The following is a 26,979-nucleotide window of genomic DNA, read 5'->3' as shown; positions in this document are numbered from 1 at the left end:
CTTGCTGAAGCGGTTTTATCCAGGCCTTTTACCCGAAAAGGTCGAATTGCTTTCTACATTTCTTGTATTTTTAAGCGCTACCATAAATCCTTTTATTTATGCTTGGACCAGCCGAGCATTTAGAATGGTTATCTGGCAGATGCTATCTTACTTCAGGGTTCGAATTCCCTTCTGCATTAAATGCAAGCTTCAGCGGTTGAAACTTTAGCTGCCAGACTTGGAACGAAGCTTAAGTTGTACTTGGGGTAGGTTCAATTGGACGTATTCGGGTAAAATGAAAAGGTTCCGTAAAATGCTTACTGTAATGATTGTCGGGATACGAAATGAGTGGTGAAGATCATGTGCCTTTAAAATTTTTATTAAAAATCAAGAGTCTATTCTTTTAGTCTTTTTTTTTTTTTTTTTTCGGAATACGGTCAATCCAACACGGGTTGAGCAGTCTGAGTAGGGTTCAGCAAAATCATATCGTTAAATCGGGGTATCGTTGTAAACGAACTCCCGATTTATAAATAACTTTTGCCGGGACACAGAAAATGATCGTTAAATCGGGAATATCGTTAGATCGACGATCGTAAAATCGGGGTTCCACTGTAACTGGTACTTTAATTTTTCATGATGTTATGAGACATATCGAATAACAGTAGTTGTGGTCATGAAATTTTGGTTAAAAGTCTTCCTAACTGTCAAACTAAGATTTTGAAAATTTTCGCTGAATGCGCTATCTACTGATGGCTGATAAAACCCAGTAACAATCAGGTGATGCTCCGACCTGTTCGATGAACGTGTTTACAACTGACCTAAGCTAACAACTTTCAAAGGTGTTACGAAATTTTGCCTGTATGTCGAAATATGAGCAGCAGTGAGGTGATATGTGTAATGTGAAATGTGTTAGAACCGAAACCTAGCTGATCTGAATACTGTTAACTGAGATTGTGAAATGTTGGCTAAATATTTATTGACTTCTTATAAATCGGAATTGTGTAATGTTGGTTGAACGCCAAAGAGTAAAGTAACTCTGAATTTATTTAATGCGCATTTGATGATTTCCCACCTTTGCTTGAACTGAGTTTCAGAACTCAACTACACCATTCATAAACCTTCCTTAAAAAAAGCGGCCGTCGTCAATTGTTAGGGAGCGTAAGCAACGACGACGACAACGTTAACGAAAACGTCACTTAAAAATATCTCTTTATTTCATTTGTGCTACTTCGCGATTATTTCAACTCGCTCAACTTTTGCAAAAATGGCGAACTATCCAGGAACCAAATTGGTAAGAGTGGCGTACAAGTTAAGAAAGAAAATGAAAAATTCACCGTCCTGCGTTCACGTTCTCCACAAAACCTTAAATGTGGTCATTTCACGTTGTTGTTTTGCAGAGGAAGGCAAAGAAATGTACCAAAATGTAAAACGCACGTGCAGAGCGATTGTTTTTGCTCATTAGACCTATTGTTTCGCGGCGTTGTCGTTGCCGTCGCCGTCGTCGTTGCTTAAGCTCCCTTAATCTCATAAAGGGACGCTGAATGATGTATGATGGTCTAAACTGCTCAAATGTTTGACTGAGAACTTCTTTTCGGACATGACATTACTCTTAGAGCACTGACAGGAAATTAAAATACTATGAAATTCTTTCCCCGAGGACGAATAAACTGTAATCAATGCTTAGCAATTTTTCCAAAATACTCAGAATGAACTTGGAATTATTGGCCAATTTTTTCAAGTTGCAAGCATTTTCATCCTAATCAAGCGCAGCATAAGATGAATGCAACCAGTTTTGGTGTACTAGTAGGGTCGTTGTCAACAAAATTTATAAATTATTTTACCGTTTGTATCCATACAAATGTGTTTTTGGCCCTTCATAGTGAGACTAAAAACAGGTGACACTGCCCCTTTAAATGACCACATGGTAGCACTATAAGCCATGTGGTCACATTAAAGGGGAAGTGTCACGCAAATTTGCTGTTATTTCAAAACCCAAAATTGTTTGTCTGTCAGAAGAAACAAATAAATAATTGTCAAGTTTGTAACAAATTATCACCCCAATGCAATTAAACTGTCGATTAGTGCCTCTGGCCAGAGACAGCGTATTCCGGTATGGATTGAAACTTGAACAATGTTAGGCTAATGTTTTTTCAAGTTTTTTGTTTCCAAAATGCTCTAGAACAGATCACGAGTTGTTCCTTTCAAGAATTGAGTTGATTTCTTCCCCCTCGTCATTCTAGAATTATTTCGCAGCTGATTGAAGGTCTGATTGAAGGAAAGAATGTCGTCATTTTTAACAAAAGTTACCAAAAAACCCAATGATACTTCCCCTTTAATGAGCTATTACTGCAGTAGTCACATGCACACTTGCCCTCTTTCTTTGAGCCTGTTGTGGCTATATAACTGCAGTTGACTGACGTAATTTTCTAAACTTGTAAGGCCGTGTAATTACAGACAAATCTCTTAAACAAACAGAACTCCTTAAAAACTCCAACTTGCAGGAAGGCTGACCAGTTGGCTATTTACAAAGTGTGGCCGAGGATTTAAACAGAGGCTACCATGAAAAAAAATCCAGCTAGTGCTCAGAGAAGACTCAAACCTTAGTCCTCGCCTTTAACAACTGTACCTCGTCGCTTCTCATTTAATCCTATTTTACAAAAAAGAAAACTGCCTATGAATTTTTGTTAGTCATTGTAATCAGGACTTTTCAAGTTCCTGTTTTTCTGACTTATTACTGTTTTTTGAAAGCGTCACCTTTCTTTGATGGTGTTTGTTTTTTATTACCAAATTTGCATTCGGATATAAGGTAATATTTCTCGTTTCATTTCGTGAAATGGTGGATTAATTCCCTTCATCCTTACAGTCACATATTGGATCATGTAATGTCCCCAAACTTTGTAGTCTGAATAAAATCCTTTATTGCAGTAGTCACTAAAATGAATTAGATTTTACGGTTTTACTGCTTGACATAAAAAAATACTGCAAATGTAGGAATTTTTGCCGTGCTCAGATGTAGTTTTGAACGCATTTTTTAGACATTGTGTAGTTCTAAAGGGATGACAATCAATTCGTTAACTGCTGGACTCTGTGCATTTTCTGACTTCACGTGTTTTTTCTTTCGTTTCCATCCGAAAAATATCTTAAAGAACTCCCTTCTGAAAGCACGGTTAGTGCAAGTATATATAAATGGATTAATTGCCGAGCTCAGAAACAGAAAAAGAACTGCCAACATTTGCACGTCTCTAGAGATCGATACCAGAGTAAACCGTTCTGTGACGAGAATCACCCAGAATGGCACCCAGCAAATGAAAATGCTTGCCAAAACGAAAAACAGGGATTTGCTCATTTTGATTTCGTTCAGTGTTATCTTTGCTCGTGTTAACGACTTTTGCAAGTGAGGGGTGATCATCAAGTTGTGTCGATGGATTTTTTGGAAAACCTTGAAATAGCTAAATGATGAAATAGCCAGTGGGATAAGAAAGCAGAGCAAACCCAAGACGATGTAATGAATCTGTTTTCTGAATTCAGCTAAGTGTCCTATAATACAGGTTGCATATCCCGGATTGAAGACAAAATCTTGCCAGCCAGATGCTCTTGCCACGGTGATATAAATGAACAACGAGAGCCATACCAGGGAAAGGTACAATTTTGAACGTCTTGGCGAAAATATCTTGCTGTACTGGTTTGGTTTAACAATTCTGGCATACCGGTTAAAAGCCGTAAGGCCAATTGTTGCTGGCGAAACGTATGTCACAAAAACATCCACAAAAGCTGCCACTTGGCAAATTGCCCCACCAAAAATCCACTGACCAGTTATCAATGTTGCCGAGGTCAAGGGCATCTCTATGGCTGCACAAGACAAGTCACTCACCGCCAAGGAGATTATGTACAGGTTTGTTGTTGTTCGAAGGCTTCTGTTTCTGTAAACAGCGAGGATGACCATTAAGTTGCCTGTGAAACCCACGATAGTTAATACAATGGAAACTGCCGATTCAAAAATGACTTGAACTAAACTTCGATGGGGAAGATAGAGCGAGTCAGTTTCCATTATCACTCCGGACGGTCTACGGAAGGTTTAGAAGAATAATTTCCGACGATCCCGCAGAGTCGGCTGAGTGAATTTTACAAAAGAGCGAGGGAAAAGCCGGCCTTCAGTTAATCTGTGACAGTTGGTCAATGAAATACGAACCGTCTATTGTTTCGAGAATTTTAACATCCTTCCTGAAACCTCTAATAATTAGCAATTACGGTTGAGTAGGAAATATTAGACTGTAAGACGTGATCTCAAGAGTATCGCTTTCATGCAAATGTTGCCACTCTACAATAATTGTTTGAACATCTGCTGTAAGGTGCAAACTCCTGTTTCCACTTTTGTAAACGAAATGTCCTGAGTAAGGAGTAAAAGCACAAGGAAACTAGATTTATTCCTTTATGTCTGTGATTTGTCTATTATTTCGCTATGTTGGTGGAGTTAGCATCTTCAAAATGCATTTCTTACTGTCAGTTTTTTTCTTTTACCTGCAGAGGCTCCCCATGAATATTGGCATAATTTTTTTCAGGTTTAAACAAGTAAATTCGAATTTATAATTGTGCAGATTCACCTTATTTTTTATCAGCAGCACTCAAAATGTGACCCAGTAAGGCTAATCTTTTTAACCAAGCAACCCAGTCACGACATTAGTTCAACATATATCTCCAACAATTGACATAATTAGGTTCGTTACTTGTGAAGTAATTGATATTTCACAGGAAGCAAGATCACTGTAAAAGTCGCACGCAAATCATGGAATAGACTTTAACTTAAAAATGTCCAAAGTAATTACAAGAAATTTGTGGTGATTTCAATAGATAAAGTGTGGAAAAAATGGCGTTCCCTCCATAAATGTTGTAGATTCGAATTGGCTTTTAACAGCTGCAGCACTCAAAATGCTAATCTCTTTAATCGAGGAACCCACTGCGACATTAATTCAACATATATCTCCAACATTAAGTAATTAATGTTTGAAAGGAAGCAAGACCATTCTAAAAATTGCACACAAATATTGGAATAGACTTTAACCTAAAAGTGTCCAAAATTTAATTACAGGGAATTTGTGTCGATTTCGATAAGTAAGGTTTGGAAAAAAGTGAGCAAGTTCGGCTCAACTGAAATTAATGACGGTGCCTCCTTTTGGTAGTGCGCTCAAGTTGTGGATAACAAAGGTTGATCTAGATACTCGCGTCTTGTTGGATTTATGACTATGACTATGGGGGGGGGGGGAGGGGGGGAAGGAAGTCTTAAGGGTTGACTATTGTAATCTAGAAAGAACTTAGTTGAAAACTCAGATAATCGTTTCAGACTCAAACGAAGAAAAAAAATGGAATTCATAAAAGTAACAGATTCAAATTGGTTATCAACAGCAGGACTCAAAATTTGACTCAATAAAGCTAATAAAATAACACCTAAGGACATTAATACGACACACATGGCCTTTAATAATTTATACATTCTAAAACTCACTTTTTTAAAGGACCATGCTTCCTAATCCAAACTAAGTACAAAGCAAATCTTACTGAGGGCTATTGCATGGAATCCAGAACAAAATTTGTTGGTAAAATAGATTTTGTTTTAGAGATGATCAACCCATCGCTCTCAATCTGGAAAAAAAATGGTCATTTTTATACTAGAGAACGCATAATGCGTCTTGTGCTCGTCTTTATACTAGAGACGAATAACCAGGCAAACAACGAATGTTTGCCCAAGTTCGTCCAGACGGATAATGCGTCCTCTAGTATAAAAACGGCTATTATGTACGATTGTGTATCATGCAATTTTGTATCTCAGAGCAGTCAGCACCCCTAATATTATCTGTAATAATAATTTTTAATTTTTTTAATATTCTTTATTTGTGCTTTTTTTTAATGTACATAGTTGATTCTTGCAATCTTGTAGTGGTAATACATAGATTTAAATTAATTATTAGTTAAAATAGTGTGCAAGCAAGGAAGCTAAATGAACCATTTGGTTATCTTGTTAGCTCCCTGGCTAACTTAGGTTCTAGATAGCAGGCAAAAAAGGCAAAAAAAGAAAAAAATGAAAAAGCAAAAGGAAGGAAGAACTTATTCATTGTAAAATTAATGATCATCCAAGCACTTATTCATGTAGAAGAAAATTTATCCGAAGGTAACCCCCCTATATTTGATGCATTGGAGACTCTTTATTAGTAACTGTGTACTGTGTGCTACATAGTTATACACGTGACTGTCACCGTTTATAACTAGCGAATTGGGTGGTTTTGAATGATCTGTATTCTCCAGAATTAATAGGTGCAAGTCTTGCAAAATTCGTGATCTCGCCACTAGGTTTTGAGCACAGCCCGGAGTGCGAAACGTTATAAGAATATTGTTAAAAAAAAAAAATAAATTACTCCGATCGTACTTCATATTTGTTACCGACTTACCAAGAGAGGTTGAATTAATAGTTATCAGCGAACTCTAATTTTTGAATAAAAGTTAAATATGAGGATCTTATAGAGGCGCTATTACTAAAGAGAACATTCCGGATGTCTGATCAAGCATTAGGGTCAAGCTGATTAACGATTCACAATGCCAACAAATAACCAGAACGCCCATTTTTGTCAGATGGGAGGGTTTATAAAACAAGTAAAATGCCACTGAATTCAACGCGAATAACAATATACAAAAAAAGTTTTTTTTTTATTATTCTACACAGTCAACGGTTTTTAGTGTTCATACTTTTGGAGCCTTTCACAGGAACTGTGAATTGTACCTTGTTTTGAACCCTTAAAAAACAGCTACCCTTTGTCTCTTCAGTTTCCGCGCGGTTTCCTTTTTCTATTTGTATAGTTAGGAGTTTCTTTACAAGCAACTAACAATTTCTAGCAATTTATAACAACTGCCTGCACAAAATGATTTGACAAAATGCTGTTTGTTTAACTAGCCCCCCAAAAACATAATGCGAGCAATTCATTGAGTCGTGAAACAAACAAAAACAAAAATTCGTTTAGCGATAACTTCAAAAATAACTCTAGCAACACGTTGTTTAGCAATGAAAACATACACACGCACAAAAAAAAAAAAAAAAATGAAAATGAAATAGCCGTCGGGCAATCAGACTGGCAGGTAATATGATTGCATTCCACATGTCATAGAAGAAATATGGAAGACCGGATTCAATTGAATTTATTAAGGAAGCATTTTCCAAATCACGTGCGTTCTGTTTCATTGGGTTTCCAAACCAGTGGAAAAAGATAAACACTGTGCCTTTCTATAATAATCAGTCTTCTTCAGTGTATCTGAAAACCCAAACAAACAATTACCCTCGTTAGTGACATATTACGTAAAAACTGAGTTTGACACAATTAAATCAGTGAAGGATATCGAAAGGATATCGATGTAGCACGTAATGTGCTTATCAATATAGCTACCTTGGGAAATTAATTAAATTGAGCTCGGCCTGTTTTTTTTTTTTTTTTATGAAATTAGCTCTCAGCGTTTATAGAATTAAACGGTCGATTGAAATTGAATAGTAACAAGTGCCGCTAATAGGTGAATGCTGACCTTTAAGGCGTCCGAATGGCGACAACAGGAACTCTTAAAATAGAAGTTTGTTTTATTTAAGGCAATGAAAAAACATTGGTTAAATATTATACACAATGACATTTTATTAGTAGATAATATACATATGTAGGATCATAATATCCGTTAGGCTATTTTGTGAGTATGTATTCAAATGAATAACTGACATTGAAATGAATATTTCTTATTGAAGATATAATACGAGAAAAACCTGTCTTAGCAGATATAAATCAACCGTTTGGTGGCCAAAACAGACAGTTATAACTTTTGAAAACTCAATTGCTTGCATATTAGTATTCATAGAATACGTTTAGTGTTCTTTAACTCCAATCACTTGGATTTATTACCCTAAAACTTCTCATCCGTTCCAAATATTACAAAGAAAGCTTAGTAGTAAAGTTTATGCCACCATTTAGAAATATTTGCTCCTATCGCTGTGACCGTTTTATCAAAACTCATATTGCCTTCACTTTGATGCGTTCAAAATGCGATAGAAAAAGCTTTATCGATAACCAAATATTATACATTTAAGTAACTCAATGTCTCCTGCTGAATTCTCAAGAAATTAAACCGTCACGAAGAGGGGCTTTTGATCGTTGCAAAACCTGAGTTTTCGTCGAGTTTTAAATATATATAAACACAACGTCAACTCAACTTATATATACAGTTACAGTTACAGTTGTGATAATGCTACACGGTTCTTTAGCTTTAAAAAAAAAGAAACTCTTGAAAGTGTCAATCGGGATAGTCTTCACTACTGCTTGCACCTCTACATGCAAATAAAATGTAAATGGAATCACTCAAGAAAGAACACTGATTTGAAAGGACAAACTGAAGCTAGATGGCCTCTTCAGCTTGACCTTCATTTTGTCTTTTTCTTGACGTCGGCAGCACCTTTAGCACCTTCTTTGAAAACGGTCTGTGTAAGGCTCCATAGATTATTGGATGTAAGGCTGGAACTGCAAACCAGAAGAAAGTGGCTGCGAGATGCGCTTGACGAGGGAGACCTATTAGAAATGACAACACATTGATGGCTACTGCAGGTAACCAGAACACCAGGGCCCCGATTATCAGAGCTAATACCATGCGATTTGTTTTTCGTTCTTCTGCGCTTTTTCTCATCTCGATATCGTTCCTTCTTTCGCTCGACTGACCAGAAGGGTGGACACAAGCCTTATGTCTTCGGATGGCACCCCAGGCAATGAGTGATACAACTGGTAAAGTCGAGTATAGAGCCAGCGTAATCACTGCATACGTCGTGTGTCGGGACTCTCTCTGAACGCCGAAGGAAATGGAACAGAGCGAATCGTTTGGAGAAAATCGAAATCTGGCGGTACCAAATGCTTCTGCAGAGATCAGTGTTAAGATGACAACAATCCAAACAGCCATGATCATTGCATAGGAACGGTTGAGGGAGAACCACTTGTTGTAGAAGGCCAAATTAGTGACTTGAAAAAACCGGCTAATCGTCATAACAGTGAGCGTCAGTAGCGAGACCCAGGTTAGAGAGAGGAAGGCGAACGCTTGAATGTCACAAAGAACTTGTCCAAATAACCACTTGCCCGTCATTAGCGAGCCAACCGTAAAAGGCATGACAAGGGAGGCAATAAAAGCGTAACACATGGCTAAGGCAAACATGAAAGTATTCGTCGTCGTGTGGAACCTTGACTTGTTATACATGACCAAACAAATCAGTAAATTGCCCGCAAAAGCGACGAAATTAATGAGCAGCATTAATCCTCCTTCTACCGCCACGGTGAGTATATCTCTTGAATTAAACATCACGGAGTCGTTGGATCGATTTTCCATTTCTTGTTCAGTTTCTTGATCTCCTTTCCTAGCAAAGTCAGAAAGAAAGCAAATTCTGTGAATATGCAACGTCGGTTATTAACAGATATTGGCCCGCCTTCATAAGGATGACATGTATCGCACTTCTTGGAGGAAGTGCATCCGACCAAGCCAGCACGCCCAATTCCTATTACAACACCCACCTGTTGAAGTTTACATTTACTCTTTCCGCATTGCATTCTCATTAGGTGTCGGGAGTTTAAACGACGCTGGTTACGTTTTCCTGAACAGATTTGCGTGCGGACGCGTCCAGATATTAACCTAAGTTATTACGCGCGTCACTGCATTTGGGTGTATATTAAAGCCATACAAACCCTATTAACCGTGCACGGTTACATGTAGTGTTACGTCACAAGATCACGCAATTGACGATTGAAAACAAAATAGAAATAGTTGGCGATTCTAGAAAAGTGTAGATCATTGTATACACGATCTAGCTTTGAAATCCAAGAAAGCCATGAATTTCAAATCTATGTTGCGAAATTGATCGTAATTACTCGAGCCCACGTGTGAAACCGTTTATGTCACAATACAAAATTCTTGAACTTTCTCAGTGGTCCAAAATTGTCAGCCGCATAAAAAGAAAAAAAACCAAGAACTTAATTTACATGGAAAAGGGAGAGTAGAAAAGGAGACAGGCGAAAAGTTGACATATTTGACAAACACGAATATATAACCTACCTAGCGCCTGACGATCGCTGCCGCCGTCATTTTTGAGTAATACATCATCTACAGCGGACGTCAATAGTTATCCACAAGTGTTTTTAATCTTTTTGGATGCAATATTGTTATTGAGGTGGCTCATATAGTTACTTATTTTTCAAAGAATAGTTTTTGAAGAGATAACAAAGATCAAATCAAGGGCTATTGTTGACAAAAGATTGAGCTTGAAATAACCAGTGTCAATAATGTCGAGCGACTTTAATTAATTAGAACAAAAGTATGTGTGTAGGGATAGGTATCTTACTAACTCCCTCCAAAATTAAAATATTGTCCAATTTCATTTGATTCGGTTCAGTATTCCATACGACTCCAATGAATTTGTGAGCATCATCATCATCACTTTCATGTCAAGCACTAACTTTGTTTTATCATTTAATGATATTGTATTGTAGGCTGCATCCCTTGGTAAACCGTCCTTTTAACCCGATACTGATCATAGGTTTGTCAACCCGGCGACAACAATCTCGTTCAACTTGAAATGGTCACGAATGTACGTTTTCATGAAGAACTTTTCTAATTACCAACAGGGACAATCAAAATCAAGTTACCTTAAAAAGCTCCAGAGCACAAACTCCCTTTTGAAATTTATGCAATCTTTTCTGCGTGATCAACTAAGCGCGAGAACTGAGATGACGTCTACGTATCGGGTGAGAGTGGTCACTTTAAATCTATTCTTAACCATCCATCCATAGAGGCAATGCTGATATTCGTGAAACAGTTACTCTGGTGTGTAGCGTAAAGGCTCCGCACGGTTTGTGTGTTAAGACAATCTAGACACTTCACATTCGGGACTTACACCCCCGCGTGTAGTCCGTTTTGTAACCGAAATATAATCGCCCCTTTACTATTTGAATTTGAGGCTAATTATGTATTCTAGGTATTCTCGTTAGGTTACTTTATCTGGTTCCATAGAAACATGAAACGAAAAGCTATCTTAGTAGCCTCTCCTTAAAGAAAAACCTTTTTAAAAAAGTGTTAAGATTGAAAAAGGCGGTGAATTCTCTCAGTATTTTCTACTTTAGAAGAATAGAAAATTCTTTAGCATCACAGATAAGTGCCACTCAGTGGATTTATTTTAATGATCACAAAACTTAAGCTGTGGAACTAAGATCAAGATTAGACTCTTATCGAAGTGACGACAGGTTTAAGTCAAACGACCTATTGTTCTTTCCGTTTTCTTTCAAGATAAGCGTTAATTACAGTTTTTAAAAGTTAATCTTATTAGTTCCGCGCAAAAATTAAAATGACCATTTTGTAAACATATATCTGGAGCTTAAAACACTCAGCAGAATTTAAAATATTCACTGATCGGAGTTGCGTGAGGCCTATGATTTTTAACAATTCGATGAAAGGCAATATTCTTTATATAGCCGGCCACCGGCAATCTTTGTGATAATTATCGGTGGCCAAGTTCATAAACATAAAATTACCATCTGAATCGTAACAGATAAGTACTAAGCAATAAAGTAAGGACCAACTTACTTGAATCTGTACCGCAGACATGAATTCCTCAATATATTATATTTGAGATTTCACACTGTAAGATTTCGTCTGCCAATGCAATGTAGGCGCAGAACCACGCAAATGCTACGCGGCATTGGGTAGTACAGAATGTTATTGGCCAATGGTTTTCGGCTTTTCGCTTTAATGGTATCACCTAGGGATTACATCTTCAAAGTTCACTCACCCTACAAAGGCTAGCTGGGAAAGCCTTGTAAGGAAAAGGAAGAATTGTCTAATGGAAGAATTAAAAGTACTACATTGTTTAGAATTAAGGGTTAATAGCGTAGCTCCTCTCCATGAATATAGTTTTATAAAGAAATCGTGTTATATCAGTAAGTCCAGCTCCTAATACCTGTCAATCTTTACTGTGTATAACAATTGAGCTTTTTTCATTATGGATATTCAACATTGTTTCAAAGCTAAATTTTTGAGACAAAGAGAACACCAAATATTTACCTATGCATTTGTTTAGGTGGAAGGAAATGTAAACAATTTTTTTAAGTAAGTTTATTATCTGCATTAGAAAATTATCGCCATTTTTGTTAAGAATTTTTTTTTTCTTTTAAAAAGACTGATAATTCCAGACGCTTCAATATCGCTCAATAAAGCCGCCTCAATTTTGTTATTAATTTGTTTCTGTTAATCTTTCTTTAATTTTTGTTCCCTACTCACAGACCGTAGACAGTCGTAGACAAGTAAATAAATCTCGGTTTACGGCAAAAGATAATTGGAATTTTAAGGCTAAACCTACGCTTTGCTAAGTAGCATTTTATGCCGTTGTGAAAAATACTCCGGCCTGGTGTGAACAGAAGTGGCCCAAAACCGCCGCCAACTTTCCACTAGGATCCAATCTTCGCTCCTGGTTGTTGACTTCTATTTCGGTTCAATTCTCCGTTCACACTACTCGAGAAAGCGTCACGAAAACCTATCCGATATATGGCGATTCACTTTCAAGACCGGAACAGCTCCAGCATCGCCGGCTCCGGCACTGACAAAAATCGATCCAGAGTCCGCGTTTTGTATGTGAAAGCCTTACCCGATATGTTTTTTTGTGCCGGCACAAAAGTTATCCGGTATAGTGTAGACATATCCTAGGGATGAGTGTAGTGGATATAATTAAAACTTTGGAGGTGACAGAAGGTTATCAGCCTTTCAAGGAAATGAAAAATTGACGGTGTCAGGCGTCAGTCCTATGTTTACCATTTATTTCTTGTTTCCTTATTTATTATTATTTTTTTTTGCTGGTAAATATCTTCTGCTAGCTGAAAACCACAACACATCATGTCGTCAGTAATGCTTCCGTCGTAACTCCTCCCCGGAAGTTGGCGAACCGAGAAACGTCTAAGTACACTTGTCGCATCCTAAGGGAGTGTTAGCGCGCGGTATTTATCGCGTACGTTTAATTTATATTAAAACAATTTCGTTTGTAACAACAAAGAAATACATAACCGCTTTATTTCCTCATTGTGCATGTATAGCTAGGCTGAGTTCTGAGTCCTTTAAGACCTGGCCGCCACTGAGTTGTTCAAAGAGTGGATAACTTTATCCAGTAGATAAGTTGCCATCCAGCGCATAAATTTTACTCCAACAAAAGCTTTTGGCAAGTTTTTCACACAAACTCATACTGAAATAAGATAGATGCTTCTACTTTATGCACATAATTATAGGGATATAAGGAAATTCTGGCACACTATTTATCTGGCGCATAGCGACCTATCCGGTGGATAAAATTATCCTCTCTTTGAACAACTGGGGGCAGATGTTAAAGTTAATATTAATGACTATGTTATGTTAAATTTTAGTCTGTACAAGTTGCAAAGGAAGTAATATCCTGAAATAGCAGTACAGCCGGCAAATCCGCAATTGAATTAAACTTCATGTCATCACTGTCAGTTTCACAATTACTGTCATTTCAAGAAATCGCACGAAAAAAATAAATAAATAAATAAAAACAAAAACAAAAAACATAGACGATATGTAAAAATGCTGCTTTTAAATTATTCTTCTGTACATATTCGAAATAGCCTCACTAACTTCGCCCGGGATGATAAATTCTTTAGAGTTCTGATCTCAAAAACGAAGTTAGCGAGGCTACTTTGAATACGGACAAAATACTAATTTTAACACCGTCATTTTTGCATAGGGTCTATGTGATTATGAAAATCACATTGCTGTTTCCGTACTGGAGACAGGATTATCTAAGAGCTTAAATAAGTTCCTTTGGCGATAATCTGGCACGCATTTCGCACGGGTAGTTACTATATTGTATAGTATTCTTTTGTATTTTACCGCCCCGTTGTTTAGTATGCAATTGAGGGGGACGCAATGGCTTTCAGAGATTTATACAGTCGAACCTCTTTTAAACGGCCACCCGGGGGACTTTGAAAACTGGCCGCTTATAATAGAGGTTGGCCGTTGAATAGAGGTATCGAATACAGCATTTTACTGACAAAATAATAATTCGGGACTTTGGAAAGTGGCCGCTTAATGGAGGGTGGCCGCTTAATAGAGGTCCGACTGTATTCCTTGGACTCTTTCTGCCAATTTTCTGGAAGCAGGCGACCAAAAGGGTCTCAGCACCAATGCTGAAATTTCGTCTCGTGTTTCAAAATGGCGGCAAGTTACGGGAAATCGGTTGGCCTTCTTCGTTTTTGGTTGATTTTTAATATTCCGGAAGGTAGGTGGACTAAATTTCTTTTGTTTTTTCAAGCGTAAAGGTGATTTAATTGTATGTAAATAATTATTGAGTCCCTGCGATTGCATGGAGTGCCCAATAAGAGGCGAGAAGCGTAACCGGTACACGGATGCGTGGTTTTCTTTTGTTATGTAAAATTCCCTTAGTAGCAAAGCGTCTTTTTAAACAATAACAGAGTGACAGTGGCTGTAACTTCAGTTGAAGTTAATTTTACCTCTCTAGTAGCTTTTTATTGCAAAAGTCGCAAAAAGGCTCTACGCCTTTAATATCGTCGAAATCGTCTTTGAATTATTGGACCTTCAAGAAAGCTTGAGATGCTTTTAGAAAAAAAGTATGAGCGACGTTCTTGAAGCACATTCTGGTTGCAAAGATTTCCGATGTTGCTGTTCGGTATTTTAGAATCATCTTATATTTCCTTTTCAGGTCTTATGGAAAGTCGTTCTTTCAGCGGTAAAAGGCATTCTGCGTCTTTAAGCCGATGACATCATCGATGCCTCATGAAAAACGAGAATGCCGCCAAGAACTTGTACCACGCAGAACTCGAACGAAGAAATCACTTTTGTTTGGCTCCACTTCATGCTTAAAATCGCCATCTCCGAAATTTAAGAAATTTTAGAGATATCATCAACATTGCGCTCATCGACAGTCCGTGGCACCAGCGCAAATCCTCTTCCGTTCATTTTGTCGACGAAACTCCATGAATTTCTCGACAAATCATCTTTACAGACGCTAGATAAGCCAAGCTAATCTCGAAATCATCGTTTGCACACAATGGACGTAAAGAAGCCGATAATTTTTAAAATAAGATGCTTGATTCTCTCTCTATGTTCGAAAACAAGCCGCCATGATTTTCACTGCTCTCTGACTCATTCGAATGATGACATCACGAGAAAAACGATAATATATTTCATCGGCGCACGGAATCATGGGTAATATGCAAAGTAGTATGGGATTCCTGCCGAACCTCGAAACGTTTGTTGCTCTAAAATACCAAGGAGTCAAGTTCTCTTGTCGCCTCACCAATTTTAACCGTTGTTGTTTGGCTAGCCAGGACTGCAAGCTCCTGTGGGTAAGTATTCGGTTTATAAGTGTGCTTTGGAGCCATTTTCCACTGCAGAGGTTCTCAGGCTTGTATCATTAACGTGGAATGGAGAGAAGAGGCACTGAATTTCGCAAGCTAAATTTGAGCACTTATCCGCTTTTTCGTTGGAAGGTTGCGAAGAGCCGAGGTTTATAATTTTGTGACTTTGCGGAAAAATTACTCAGCAACACTTGGTGCGACATTTCTTTGTCCACGTAACTTGCCGTTCCTATGGAAATAAGATTTTGACGACGACGTGAGTTTGAAATTTTCATTTATCTTTTATGAAAAATTTTACCCAGGTCTGACGTAGTAGTTTTAGATATTTTACTATATAAGCATTTTATTTCAGTGCTTTGTTTTACCGACTTTCGAACAACTCTGGACACCTCAGAAAGAACTATAAACCATATTTTTCCAGTACTGCTCCGTGAAAAAAAAAAAAAAAAAAAAAAAAAAGAAACTGATAGATGCTAATGTACACGCTGTTAAATCTTTTTCAATCCCGGCAATTGGTAATGAAGGATACTTATTTGCTTTTAAATTAAAAAAAATGCATAAGTAGACAAATTTTATTGAAACGAATGTTCGATTTTATGAACAGAGTCGACAAAGTAATTTGCCCACCGTAAAGACCTTTCGATTGTTAACCCTTCGTTTTATCAACTCTAGCTGATGATATTTCCACTTTCCACCTACGCAGAATCACAGTGTGTATATAGTGTTATTGAGGCCTAACCCATTATTTTTTCGGTTCCCCTAATTTCAATACGTTTTTAGCTTTGTTTTAATTAATCTTACTGGAAAATAGGTGTTATTATTAGCCGCTTATATGATTTTGCACACATTATAGATGATTTCCGAATGTTTGACGTTTTCTTTCTGTTACCGAAGACTACTGGTTAGGGTAAATAATTGAAATTGCATTTTACAACCTTGAAAGCTTTCTAAATCGGTCTAAAACGTCGACAAATTTGCATTCTACCAATTTAAGTAATTTTGTTATGCAATAACCTATCAAATAAGCTTACTGTAAAAAATTCTGACCAATTATAATGCTTCTTTATGAAAACAAACAAGTTTCAACATATGCTATTGTGACACCAGTGTCCCCGATTGAAATAAAATAAAAACGACAGTCGACAGAAGCAGCTGCATCCATGATCCTCTTCAAAGAAGGTCGGGTTTTGAACAATCCATCCGTTTGAAGTGGCTGTTGTTGACAATTGTTTTAACTTAAACGCACTGACCACCGCAGTCGCTTTCCTTTGAAGAAAAGTTGAAGCCTTTTGAATCCAAGACCATTGGAAAACTAATACACAGTGACTGTCGGTCAATGAAGTAATTCTAACCATAAGGCTGCGTTAATTATTTTGTATCAGTCGCTGGATCTGCTTAGCACTGATTTATGTGGGTCCTCCAAACCGAATTTTAACCACCCGTTGACTTTCTTCAAAAATGGACGAAGAGAATTTGCAAAGGCTCTTGAACGATTTGAGAAACAGGAGCAAGGCAGCCGTTGTGTTGGAATCGGGTATAGCTCTATTCATTACTTCAACCGCGTTTCTCAGTAATTTGCTCGTTATTTACGTGATCTACAGGAATCGAGGACTGCGCACAGTTACAAACATGTTCTTGGTTGGTTTGTCAGTGGCCGATTTTCTGACTTCGTCCTTAATAATGCCTCTTACAGCATCGATCTTTATCCATGGAAAATGGATGTTTAGTAAGGGCGTTTGCGTCTTTCAAGGGATATTTATCCTTTGTCTGGTGTGGAACTCTTTACACATGGTCACCTTGATGGCTATAAATCGATACTTCTGTGTCCGAAAACCAAGTCTTTATCGAAAATGGTTCACAAAGAAAAACTCTGGTGCCATGATCGCAACTATCAGCCTTCTTTCCTTCATCCTGGCCATATCACCGTATTGGAGTGGACTAGTGACTTACATTTTTCGACCTGGGAAAGCAGCGTGCTTTATGACATTCGATCCCAAACGAAAACTTGGAAAAATAGCTTATACTGTCTTTCTTTTGGTTATTTACACAGTCTTACCGATGGTGTTTATCGCGTTTTGCTATTACAAAGTTTTTCGCATGGTAAAGCAGCACGCAATTGCAACGAAAAACACAATCCGCTCACGTGCTCGGCAGGCGAGTAATTTGAGTTTAGAAGAAATACGAATGACAAAACTACTTCTGGTACTGGTAGTTGCATTTATCATTTGTTGGGTTCCCGTAATTACAGTAGATTTTCTTAATGCCATAATGGGCACAGGCAGCCTGCCTAGAGAGGCATATGTCACCTACATATTATTTGCGTTTGGGAGCAGTTGTATCAACCCTATCGTCTGTTTGACACTCAACTCGAAAATACGTCGAGAAGCAAAGAAGGTAATATCATTTAAAAGGCTGAGGCGGGTGGAAGATCCGGAGGCAACAAAAGAAACTAAGCGAGAGCTTACAATTATTTTCGCTAACGAAAATGAAGGAAGGGAATTAAGAACAACAGCAGGAGAAGACTGTGATATTAGTGCAATATTAAGGACAGAAAAACTTCAAGATATTTCGCATATATAGTGGGGTATCTTCCTTGACGTCGTCGGTACAAACGTATTTTGGTCATAAAACGATCATTGTTCACAGGAGGTTTTTTTGAAGGGTCCACTTCAACATGAGACATTTTCTCCCAATGAACTACATGTAACCCAGGAAGTACTAGTACCACTCCTCAAGAACTTTCATGATCAATTATTGAAATGGTTTAATGTTTTCTCATGGTCAGTGGGACTTGTTTGTTTTTCATATTCTTCGGCCATCATGAATATTTTGATTAAGCCTAAATCTTGTGACTAAATCTGAGTGCAGTAATTAATCCTGTTTGATTAGCTTTTACGACAAAGGATGCCAGTTTTTGTTTCCGAGCACCTTGGACCGCAGTCACCAGCAGTGCAGTACCAAGAACTGTTGACTGAGTAGCTGGCTGGTTTTAGGTGTATGCATCCATGTGTTGGCTGAATGATGTTAACTTGAGAGCCCCTACCTTCAGCTTGGTGATATGTCATTGCACTGGCGACATGACATAGCATTCGTCATTCTGGATTTCAACTTCTGTACTGACGGCTTCTACAGACAAGGTTGACTCGAAATCACGCTCTTCCCCATCTGTAACTAGCCTCCGGCCTTCCTTTCTCTGATCCGTGACCTGCACATGCTCTGGAAGTGATTAGTCTCTGACAATTATGTAATATCCTGCCATATGCAGGACACTCCGTTATGCTACGCCTTGTTCTGCAATTCTTGCAATCGAAAATGTCTGAGGGCATTATTCTAAAGGATGGATTAATTGAAATTTCCCTCTCCAACTCCTTGTACCGATGAGTTCTTCATCATTTTTTTGTTACTTCTTTTTTTTTTCTTTCTGTAGGTGATGCCACATCTAGAACTTGTGAGGGCGTTAGATCCGGGTGTCTCGAGATCGCGTTCCCCTGTTTTAGTTTTTTTTTTTTTTTACATCAACTTGAAGCGCAATTTGATTTTCGATATCACGGTTCCGAATTCATAATTTTCACCAAGCTTTCTCGATGCAGTCATATAATTAATCGCATCGATAGTTTCGTCTATTTCTTTAGCTGTTGGAAAGAACTTGTATCTCTCGTAACTGATATTTTTCTTCAGTGCATCAATCTTTTTTGTTATACCTTCTCCGTTCCATGTTGCACAGACTGAAAATCGATAGCGTTGCCGATGATTGTTGCCAGCGTGGCTACTCTGGTCGCGCTTTCCTTATCCCCGTCGCAATTTTCTACAATCGTGGACAAAACTTGTTACGAAATAAAAATACGAATTTGGCCCATATATTTCAATCTACCTTAAAGAAGAGACCGCCTGGAGAGCAGCAAACCTTCACTCCCCCTTCCCCTAACTCAATGTTGCTTTGAAAGGCGTACGATGACCCAGCTTTTTTGTTTTTTGTTTTTTGTTTTTCAGCTGTGAAGGGGCTGTGTTGTTGACGTATCATTGTAGCGGTCGAATTTGAAGATCGACTAACAGTTTCTTGACACTTTTGTTCACGATTGTAGTTTGTTACTTCAATTTGAACTTCTCAGTTCCAGTTTCTGAAACATTTCCGCTGCTCAAATAGAATGTTTCCGGAGGTGGGTTGCCTTAATGCATCCGGTGCGTCTTTTATCATCTTCTACTCTTTAACGCTTTATTTGTTTGGTCTTCGGTGCTTCCTTTTTCTTCTAAATCGATGGAAATTCCCTTTCCTTGCCACATGTGCTGCCGTCGCCAATGTAGATTGCTGCAATATACGTTCAGTATTTGGTACTAATCTTCGCTACTTGGATGGAGGAATTCAACTTCGTGCTCCACGTTTGGTACCATATAAAATCCTTGCTGAAATACTACGGTGGAGAAGGATAAACACTGGTTTACACACAACGTTTTTAGATTCAGGCTTATTCCAACATGGCTACCTCGAGGAATACATGGGGCATGGCCGTAGCATTCACAAAATTCCGCTGATGAGCGCAAATCTGTCAATCATTAGAGTTATCTTTAATTAAGGACCCTCAGTTTGAATAGCTAAATGCAAATTCATTCATACACTCGCTCATCATAACAAAGCCGAGTACAGAAAAGTCGTGTCGTAGTGTAAGTGAGTAGCTTTAGTATTTTCATATTTCACCCACAGACTCACATTGTAAGGGCTACTCACGACCAAAAATCTACATTAAGGGCACGTGTCTTGGGACAAACTTTCATTTACATGATTTCCTGATGCAATTGACAGAAACATTCATACATTAATGTAAACTACTCGTTCGCTCTACCCCCCCCCCCCCCCCACCTCCTCTCCTTGCAGTGTTGAGCCCATATACTTTAGTCGGAAAACTTTCAGGACAAACAATACCTTTGAACAAAAAAAAAACTGAGAAAAAAGAAAAAAAGAAACAAAACAAAACAAACGAGTAAAACAGAAAAAAAAAAAAAAAAAAAGAAAGAGTAAGAAATTTTTATGCCCAAACAAATCACACGGTCCAATTATTCTACAGTCGATCATGTTTGTTCAAGTAAAATCGGAATATTATTTTAATGCAATTTAAACCATTTCAAAACAAGCAAGGCTTGTGAAAAAGCTCGACAGTGTGACTCGATCCATTTGTTATCTCCACACGTTGGAGAGAGCAGTAAGTTACCATCTTCCTCAAACTGAATGAAAACTATTGGTACATACTCCGCTTTGTTCTTTGCTGGTGTTTCATGAACAAACGCATGAGATGTGCCAAGAAATCGTTCGAACGTTTTTTCGTCCGAATTGTGACATTAGAGAGATTAAGAATTTCGTTTACGGCAAACCGGCGGCAAACGTGAGATTCCCGTTTATGTTTTGTTGAAATAAAGAGTACAAAGATGAAAATAGTGTAAACTAATTCTGGCCTCTGATGCAAACGCAAAACTACTCGATTTAACAGAGAAACTAAAAACAGTGAGCGGCAAATGTAGGATTAACATGGTCGCGTGGTCATATCTCGCGTTTGCCGTAGCCACTCTTAACCTCTCTATTTTCATAGATAACGCATTGGAACAACTATCAAAAATGTAGTTGGCAATAAAGTAGCACGCCAGAGTATCCGTTATAATTTGTCAAGATTTGGAATTTGAATTAAATTGATTGGTATGGAATTTCATGTCTTCTCCATGAGATTTTAATCTATTCCTTCTTTGTCCAAATTAGCGGATTTCGCCACAAGCAAGACTATTTACTCAAATTTTTAGTTTTAATTGTTTAGTTAATGCGCCCATACTCTGTTATAATGATTGTGAATGGGCGAGGATTCAACTAGAGTTTATTAATTTCCGTCATAACAAAAAACAAGAAACACTCTAAGCATTTTTAAGGAAAGAAACCTGTGAACATTCAACAGCAAATATCGACAGAACAGCTGTTTGCATCAAAATACTCAAAACTGGTAAAAGTGAGAACAAGATGTAATGTTTTTATTGATGAAATATGGTTTAAAAGCTAAAGTAATAAAAATATAGTTTTACTGCACTCTTTATCAAGGCGTAAAACAGTTTTCGTGTTGAAAATCAATGAACCTTTGTATATCGGCAGAATCTCAATTAAAAGTGCTATTGAGATACATATTAACATATGCAAACGGAAAATCACAAATTAGAGGGGCTTATAGTTTAAAGTGAATTTAAAACCGCAATTAATACAGACTACATTTCGCGTGGGTGTAACTACTACGAAATGTATATTTTGACAGTATTACTGTTTCTAAAGACGCTCAAGCGCGGATCCATTTAAAATGTAATTTTATTCACTTGAAACATTTAAAATTATCTCAGTTTTTGTGTTTATTTTTCATTCTTTGAGAAAAAACAAACTAACGTTTTGCAGTCAAATCTCAAGTTGGAAGGTATATCTATCAATTTGCGCCGTTTGCTTCGTAATTTTTTTTTTGCGAGACGAAAATTGATATTACTTCTATTTGCAATTTTCCTAATGTGAGTGTAAGGTTTAATTAAAGTTTTCGTCTCCTTTGGAAAAGCGACTGTCTTCCGCATAAACATCATCATTAGTTATGGATGTAGCTAATGAATTTCGGCCTTCCGTTTTACAACAATGACAAAATCTCAAAAAGGCGCGCCTGTAATCCGCCTTATAAAACGAGTAAATTAACGGGTCAGCCAATGCATTTCCAACCAAAGAATAAAGTGAAACTTGCAGAAAGGCGTCTGGGATTAATTCAGGGAAGCCGAACACCCCAAATACGTTGATTATGATCAACGGAAGCCAACAAACTCCAAATGTTCCTCCAACCAGCGCAAAGACTTTTGCTACTTTCACTTCGGCAGAAATGTTCACGGATCGTTTCTTTGATGCTCTTCGCGATTGTTTCCGTTGAGTGCTTTCGATTCGCGAATTGGTTTCAGACATTTCAATCATCATCTTCACTTGTCGCCTTGTTTCACGGAATATCCGGCCGTACGCCCAACATATCAGCACGGTGCACACGCTGACAATACTTACCAAGAATCCTTGGTAAATACGTTCAGCTAATATCTTGATATCCTCCCGATACTCCCAGAATATCGGTATAATCGCTAGTAGCAGTGGTATAGTCCATACCAAAGCCAATATCTTGTACACAATCGCTCGAGTTACTCTGGATCTGTACTCTAGAGGGTGTAGGACCGCTTGGTAACGATCCCATGTTATTCCGCAGAAGTTAAAAAGATACGCAAAGAGTATGTAGGCAATTACGTATGGAGTTATAGCCAACCTAGCAAGATAGGTCGGCAAGAACACTGTGGCGACCATGAGGTCGCTTATTGCTAAGCTTACAATAAAAGTGTTTGTTATTGTCCGAAGAGCGCGAAAACGGGCAAAAAGAACACAAACAAGAGCGTTGGAAATCACAACAGCGCAGCCTATGATGGTGAGCGAAATTGCTGGAGTAAGGTCAAGCTCTGCAGCGCCATGTTCACCAGTTTGCGTTGTGACCTTTGTGGCGGTCATATTCTCCTCGTGGTTGCTCTCCATTTCTTCCAAGATATTTACGGCGAAGTTAGCGGCAGTGCAAAGCTACAGCGTACCAATTTGTTTATCGCCATCTGTGTCCCATTTTTCCGGCAAATTTAGAAGGGTAAAGTTTTAACAGCAAAGAAATACCTGGAGGGAGCAAGGTGCCAGAAACACACGCAGCCCAGAAATGTGTCTCAGAAGTGACAACAAACATCCCTCTCTTGATCGCTATCAAGCAAACACGTTTTGTACCGACGGCAAATATCTTCAAGGGATATGTTAATTTTCTGCCTGAAGCCCTTCGTTAATGAAAGGTTATTCTATTTTCACCCAATCATCATGTCCATTTGCAGTGGCTCATTTGACAACGCTATTTTCCTTTGTCCTCTTTCATTTGTCCTCTTTGTCTTCTTTCATTTGGGGCAGCTGTCGAAATCCCCTTCCGTCTATTTCCACAAAGCAATTCACGATTTCAATGAGAAAAACTAAGCAAAGAAAAAATATTTTAATAGATAAATGCCGGACCTTGTTCTAACGAGCATTTCAAACAAGATTTATCGTCAAAAATAAGATAGATCTTTAATTTTGCAATCCGTTTGATTTAAAAGCAGAAAACTCCAATGTCATTTTAATAGTACTATTTGCTCTGTGGCTATAAATTGCGGAAATTTCGTCGCTTAAAATTTCGCTGTTAAAACTTTAGCGATACATCGTTAGATTTCCTTTCTACGGTTAATTTTTGCAGGTATAATTTGTATGAATCTGTAACGATGGACTAAAATAATGTAATATAAAGCCCTTGTGAAAATAAAAGCATTAGAGTAAATACACTATTCAAGGAATGTTTAATTTACGTGCTGATGACAGTTCGTAAAACTAATCACTGTACCACTGTTGAAATTTCATTGATCGAATGCGATCAACTCGAAAATAGCCTTCCAAATATACTGCATCTAACTTAAATCTTAATTTCTTTGTAAGGTGATAAGCTCTGCCTAGGGTGCGATATTTTCGTTATGGTTTCGCTCCAATTAATTTTACGATCACTCTTTGGGAAACAATTGTATTCGGAACTCAAGAATAAGCATATTTATTTAGGTCGGCTCACGAAAATCGCATGAAAAAATAGCGGTTCTTGATCACAAAACGCAAACACCAAGATACCTTTTTTTCCTATTTGTGATTAAGGGGCAAATGTGGCGACAAAAAAGTTATCTTTATACAAGTCATGTTTTCGAACCTTCAATTGCTTTTTAGAGACCGACTTTCTTCGAATAAAAGATTATAACATTGCTGAGAAAAGACAGCTGTCATGATCAGTTATATCTATGGGAATACAGTAAGATGGCGACACTTCTGAACATTGTAAGATTTTTAATTTTGATTTTGTGAAATTATTCACCTTTCAAAATAAAACGGAACTGAAATGGTTAATATCAATGGAACAACATAATTATGATTCAAACACCTATTTAACCATTTGCATCTCTGCAAAATCATTATAATTTGTATTGAAATTAGTTTTTGAGCTTGAATAAAGCCATTTGCTGAGAAAGAAAAGAAGCAAGAAAATTAGCAGTGATCAAACGACCAGTTCAAACAACTCGGCGTCCAAATCTTCTTTTATTAACTCCATTTTATTTACGAAATTTGCTGAACCTGCACTCGAGATACAACTGGCAAAAAAAAACTTACACGTTTGTTTATTCCCAAGGCCAAGAAAACATAAATGACAAGCTTAAATTTAGTGTCTTGGGTTTTAGCAGTCTGATGTGCATAAAACTACAAAAGAAAACTATTGTCACCTTCGTTCACCCTACTGGTTATGAAAACTGCAAAGAAAAACACAGTCGAACCTTGGTTAATTAAAACAGAAGGATCTTATCGCAATTATTCATTATTCTCCAGCCAATATCCCACAAAATTCGTTCAAACTGCAAGAACGTTTTCTTTCTGAAAGTTAATTCGAAAAATAAATTTTTCTTAACATGACTTTTGCCTTAACATTTCCAGTGTGACTGATTAAGATTTCTGTACCATTATTAACTTTAAATTAACGTTCCGTGGTAAGACTGTATTCACAAAAACTGTCGCCTAAAGTTTCCTGGTAAGCGTCGACCGAGCCTTTCGTATTACCATTCAAAAAAGAACGACCCCCTCTGGTTCCCCTTGAGTATTTCACAAAAAGGCTAACCATCGGATAGTTCATAAAATGTGTTAAGACTGAAAAGCGGATATATTTTGCTTTTATAATGAGGTATCTCAGTGGTCGTCTTATGCAAATATCGCCAACGGTACACGGGTCATCAGTTTCTACAGCGGCCGTCGTCAGGGAAACGGCAAGTGATCGCCTAATAGGGGCTGACCGCTAAATAGTGGTTGGTCAGAGAATTTGCATATGGCGCGGTAGGAATACCATGATTTGTTTGTTTGAATAGACGGATCTTTAATTTGTTTACATGCTTAGATCATTGGGTGTGCATTTGCATGCTTTAGCCCATAAGTTTTCAATTCCTTAAAATTTTGAGGTGACTACCGCCTCATCCCTCGCCCCTATAAAAAAAAAACCCAAAAAATTCAATTCAATTCAATTCAATTTTTATTTTTCACACGTAAGAGCAGATTCAGTACAGTACCATAAAAATTCTTTATCACAAGGTATTAAGCTTTTACCAGTTGCTATCTCAATTTTTCTCTTTGTGTGCTCTTTTCCTTCTTTTATTGTTATCTTCACTTGCATTTATATTAGTACATTCAATCTTGTAATGTGAGAGAACCTAAGTCGTAATAAGCCTCGTGGTTTCTTTCAGGTTTCCTGACCATTTGTATTCTTAAGTTTCAAAACAAATAAGTAAACAAAAAATATATAAATAAATAAATAAATAAAAATAAATAATAAATAAGTTACAATAAAAAAAAAGCATATTAGCGCAAACGACATAAATGGTCTCCATAATTTGAAAGAACTTGGCAAACTTAGCATTTTCTGAGAATTTGAACGTGGCTTGATAAATTCATTTTTCACAATAACTCAGTCAAGATTGCCACGCGCTGATTGGCTCGTAGCCATTGTCTATAAGAATACAGACTTTATTTCTCAACGTAAAAAATAAAGCCAACTCCGCTAGCAATACTTCCATTTTATTGCAAGAAACAAATCGACGGAAGTTTTCTTTAGTCTGTAGTGTCACTTATAGACCTTAAAATTAGGCCATAAAATGTTCAAAATTTGGCAGTAAAACCACTCGCACGTGGCTCGTGGTTCCGCTTGAGTTTTGTCAATTTTATGACGTATTTTTTGGTCTATAAGAATATAGGCAATAGAGAACTGCTGTCAATTTGTTAATTTGAGAAACGTATGTTAATTAAATGTGTCCAGATTTTACTGACAAAGCAGAGAATGTTTGACTGGGTGGTAACTCTTCCCATCCAGCCGTACATTCCTTAACAAATTTTATAATTTTTCAAGGCCAATTTTTCCAAACTTATTATGAACGAAACATGTCAAACCAACATTTGTACTGACTATCATGAGTGACATGCTTTCTTAGTTTATGCGTTTCCATTTGTCCGACGTTTGTTGTTTTATGTTTGCTAATGAGGCAGAACGTAAACTATGACGTCAGCAAAGAGTCTCCTAAAAGGAAAGACTTGTCGGAACTAGATAATAACCTTGTCTTGTCGCTTGGAGTAGTTGGTACCAGTGTATGGAAATGCTCGAACACCATTTAAAAGCAGTGTTCAGAGAGTTGCCAGTGCCCAAGAACCGGTCACGGCTACCTAGTCAGAACAGGGCCTCAGTGATTGTCTGCATGGCTAGTTAAATAACTAAAGGGAGATAGATACTGTGGAGCCTGTAACCCTTAGCTTGCTCTAGGCGTTCAGATAGTGGGGACAGGCAAGACATTCTCGAAGAACGAACAAATCAGTTTGAGATGGTGACGATAAGTGCGTAAAAATTCGATTCAAACTTTTTACAGGTAAAAATTTGTTACATCGACGTTAAGATAACTGACTTTACCAAACATC

At 37.6% G+C, this 26,979-nt stretch overlaps 4 protein-coding genes across 5 annotated transcripts; 1 reads left to right on the top strand and 3 right to left on the bottom strand.

The window, feature by feature from the left end:
- Positions 1-2,270: 2,270 nt before the first annotated feature.
- LOC146462959 (melatonin receptor type 1B-like) lies at positions 2,271-4,121 on the bottom strand. Its single transcript, XM_085085213.1, has one exon. It carries the CDS (start codon positions 4,025-4,027, stop codon positions 3,011-3,013), a length of 1,017 nt encoding a protein of 338 aa, XP_084941339.1. The 5' UTR covers positions 4,028-4,121; the 3' UTR covers positions 2,271-3,010.
- A 3,450-nt stretch (positions 4,122-7,571) lies between these two features.
- LOC146462958 (G-protein coupled receptor 161-like) lies at positions 7,572-10,150 on the bottom strand. Of its 2 annotated transcripts, none has more exons than XM_085085157.1 (2): positions 10,087-10,150; positions 7,572-9,394 (listed from the first exon to the last, which is right to left on the bottom strand). In XM_085085157.1, the coding sequence occupies exon 2, from the start codon at positions 9,364-9,366 to the stop codon at positions 8,395-8,397; it is 972 nt and encodes a 323-aa protein (XP_084941283.1). In that variant the 5' UTR covers positions 9,367-9,394; positions 10,087-10,150; the 3' UTR covers positions 7,572-8,394. The 2 variants fall into 2 exon arrangements, with proteins under 2 accessions (XP_084941283.1, XP_084941282.1); XM_085085156.1 differs by lacking the exon at positions 10,087-10,150 and adding an exon at positions 9,549-10,005.
- A 6,715-nt stretch (positions 10,151-16,865) lies between these two features.
- On the top strand, positions 16,866-17,987 carry LOC146462957 (melatonin receptor type 1B-B-like). The gene has a single exon (XM_085085203.1). The coding sequence runs from the start codon at positions 16,866-16,868 to the stop codon at positions 17,985-17,987; it is 1,122 nt and encodes a 373-aa protein (XP_084941329.1).
- A 3,500-nt stretch (positions 17,988-21,487) lies between these two features.
- Positions 21,488-23,476, bottom strand: LOC146462956 (D(5)-like dopamine receptor). Its single transcript, XM_085085214.1, has one exon. The coding sequence runs from the start codon at positions 22,966-22,968 to the stop codon at positions 21,943-21,945; it is 1,026 nt and encodes a 341-aa protein (XP_084941340.1). The 5' UTR covers positions 22,969-23,476; the 3' UTR covers positions 21,488-21,942.
- Positions 23,477-26,979: the final 3,503 nt, after the last annotated feature.

Source organism: Pavona decussata, unplaced genomic scaffold (assembly GCF_977016875.1).
Source record: "Pavona decussata unplaced genomic scaffold, jaPavDecu1.1 SCAFFOLD_184, whole genome shotgun sequence".
In the NCBI taxonomy this organism is placed as follows: Eukaryota; Metazoa; Cnidaria; class Anthozoa; order Scleractinia; family Agariciidae; genus Pavona; species Pavona decussata.
The sequence above is the reverse complement of the archived record's forward strand: the minus strand, read 5'-3'. Positions and strand labels throughout refer to the sequence as shown.

What these genes read in the sequence shown, in the direction of transcription:
- LOC146462959 (XM_085085213.1), bottom strand. Translation starts at nt 4,027, where the DNA reads ATGGAAACTGACTCGCTCTATCTTCCCCATCGAAGTTTAGTTCAAGTC.
- LOC146462958 (XM_085085157.1), bottom strand. Translation starts at nt 9,366, where the DNA reads ATGGAAAATCGATCCAACGACTCCGTGATGTTTAATTCAAGAGATATA.
- LOC146462957 (XM_085085203.1), top strand. Translation starts at nt 16,866, where the DNA reads ATGGACGAAGAGAATTTGCAAAGGCTCTTGAACGATTTGAGAAACAGG.
- LOC146462956 (XM_085085214.1), bottom strand. Translation starts at nt 22,968, where the DNA reads ATGGAGAGCAACCACGAGGAGAATATGACCGCCACAAAGGTCACAACG.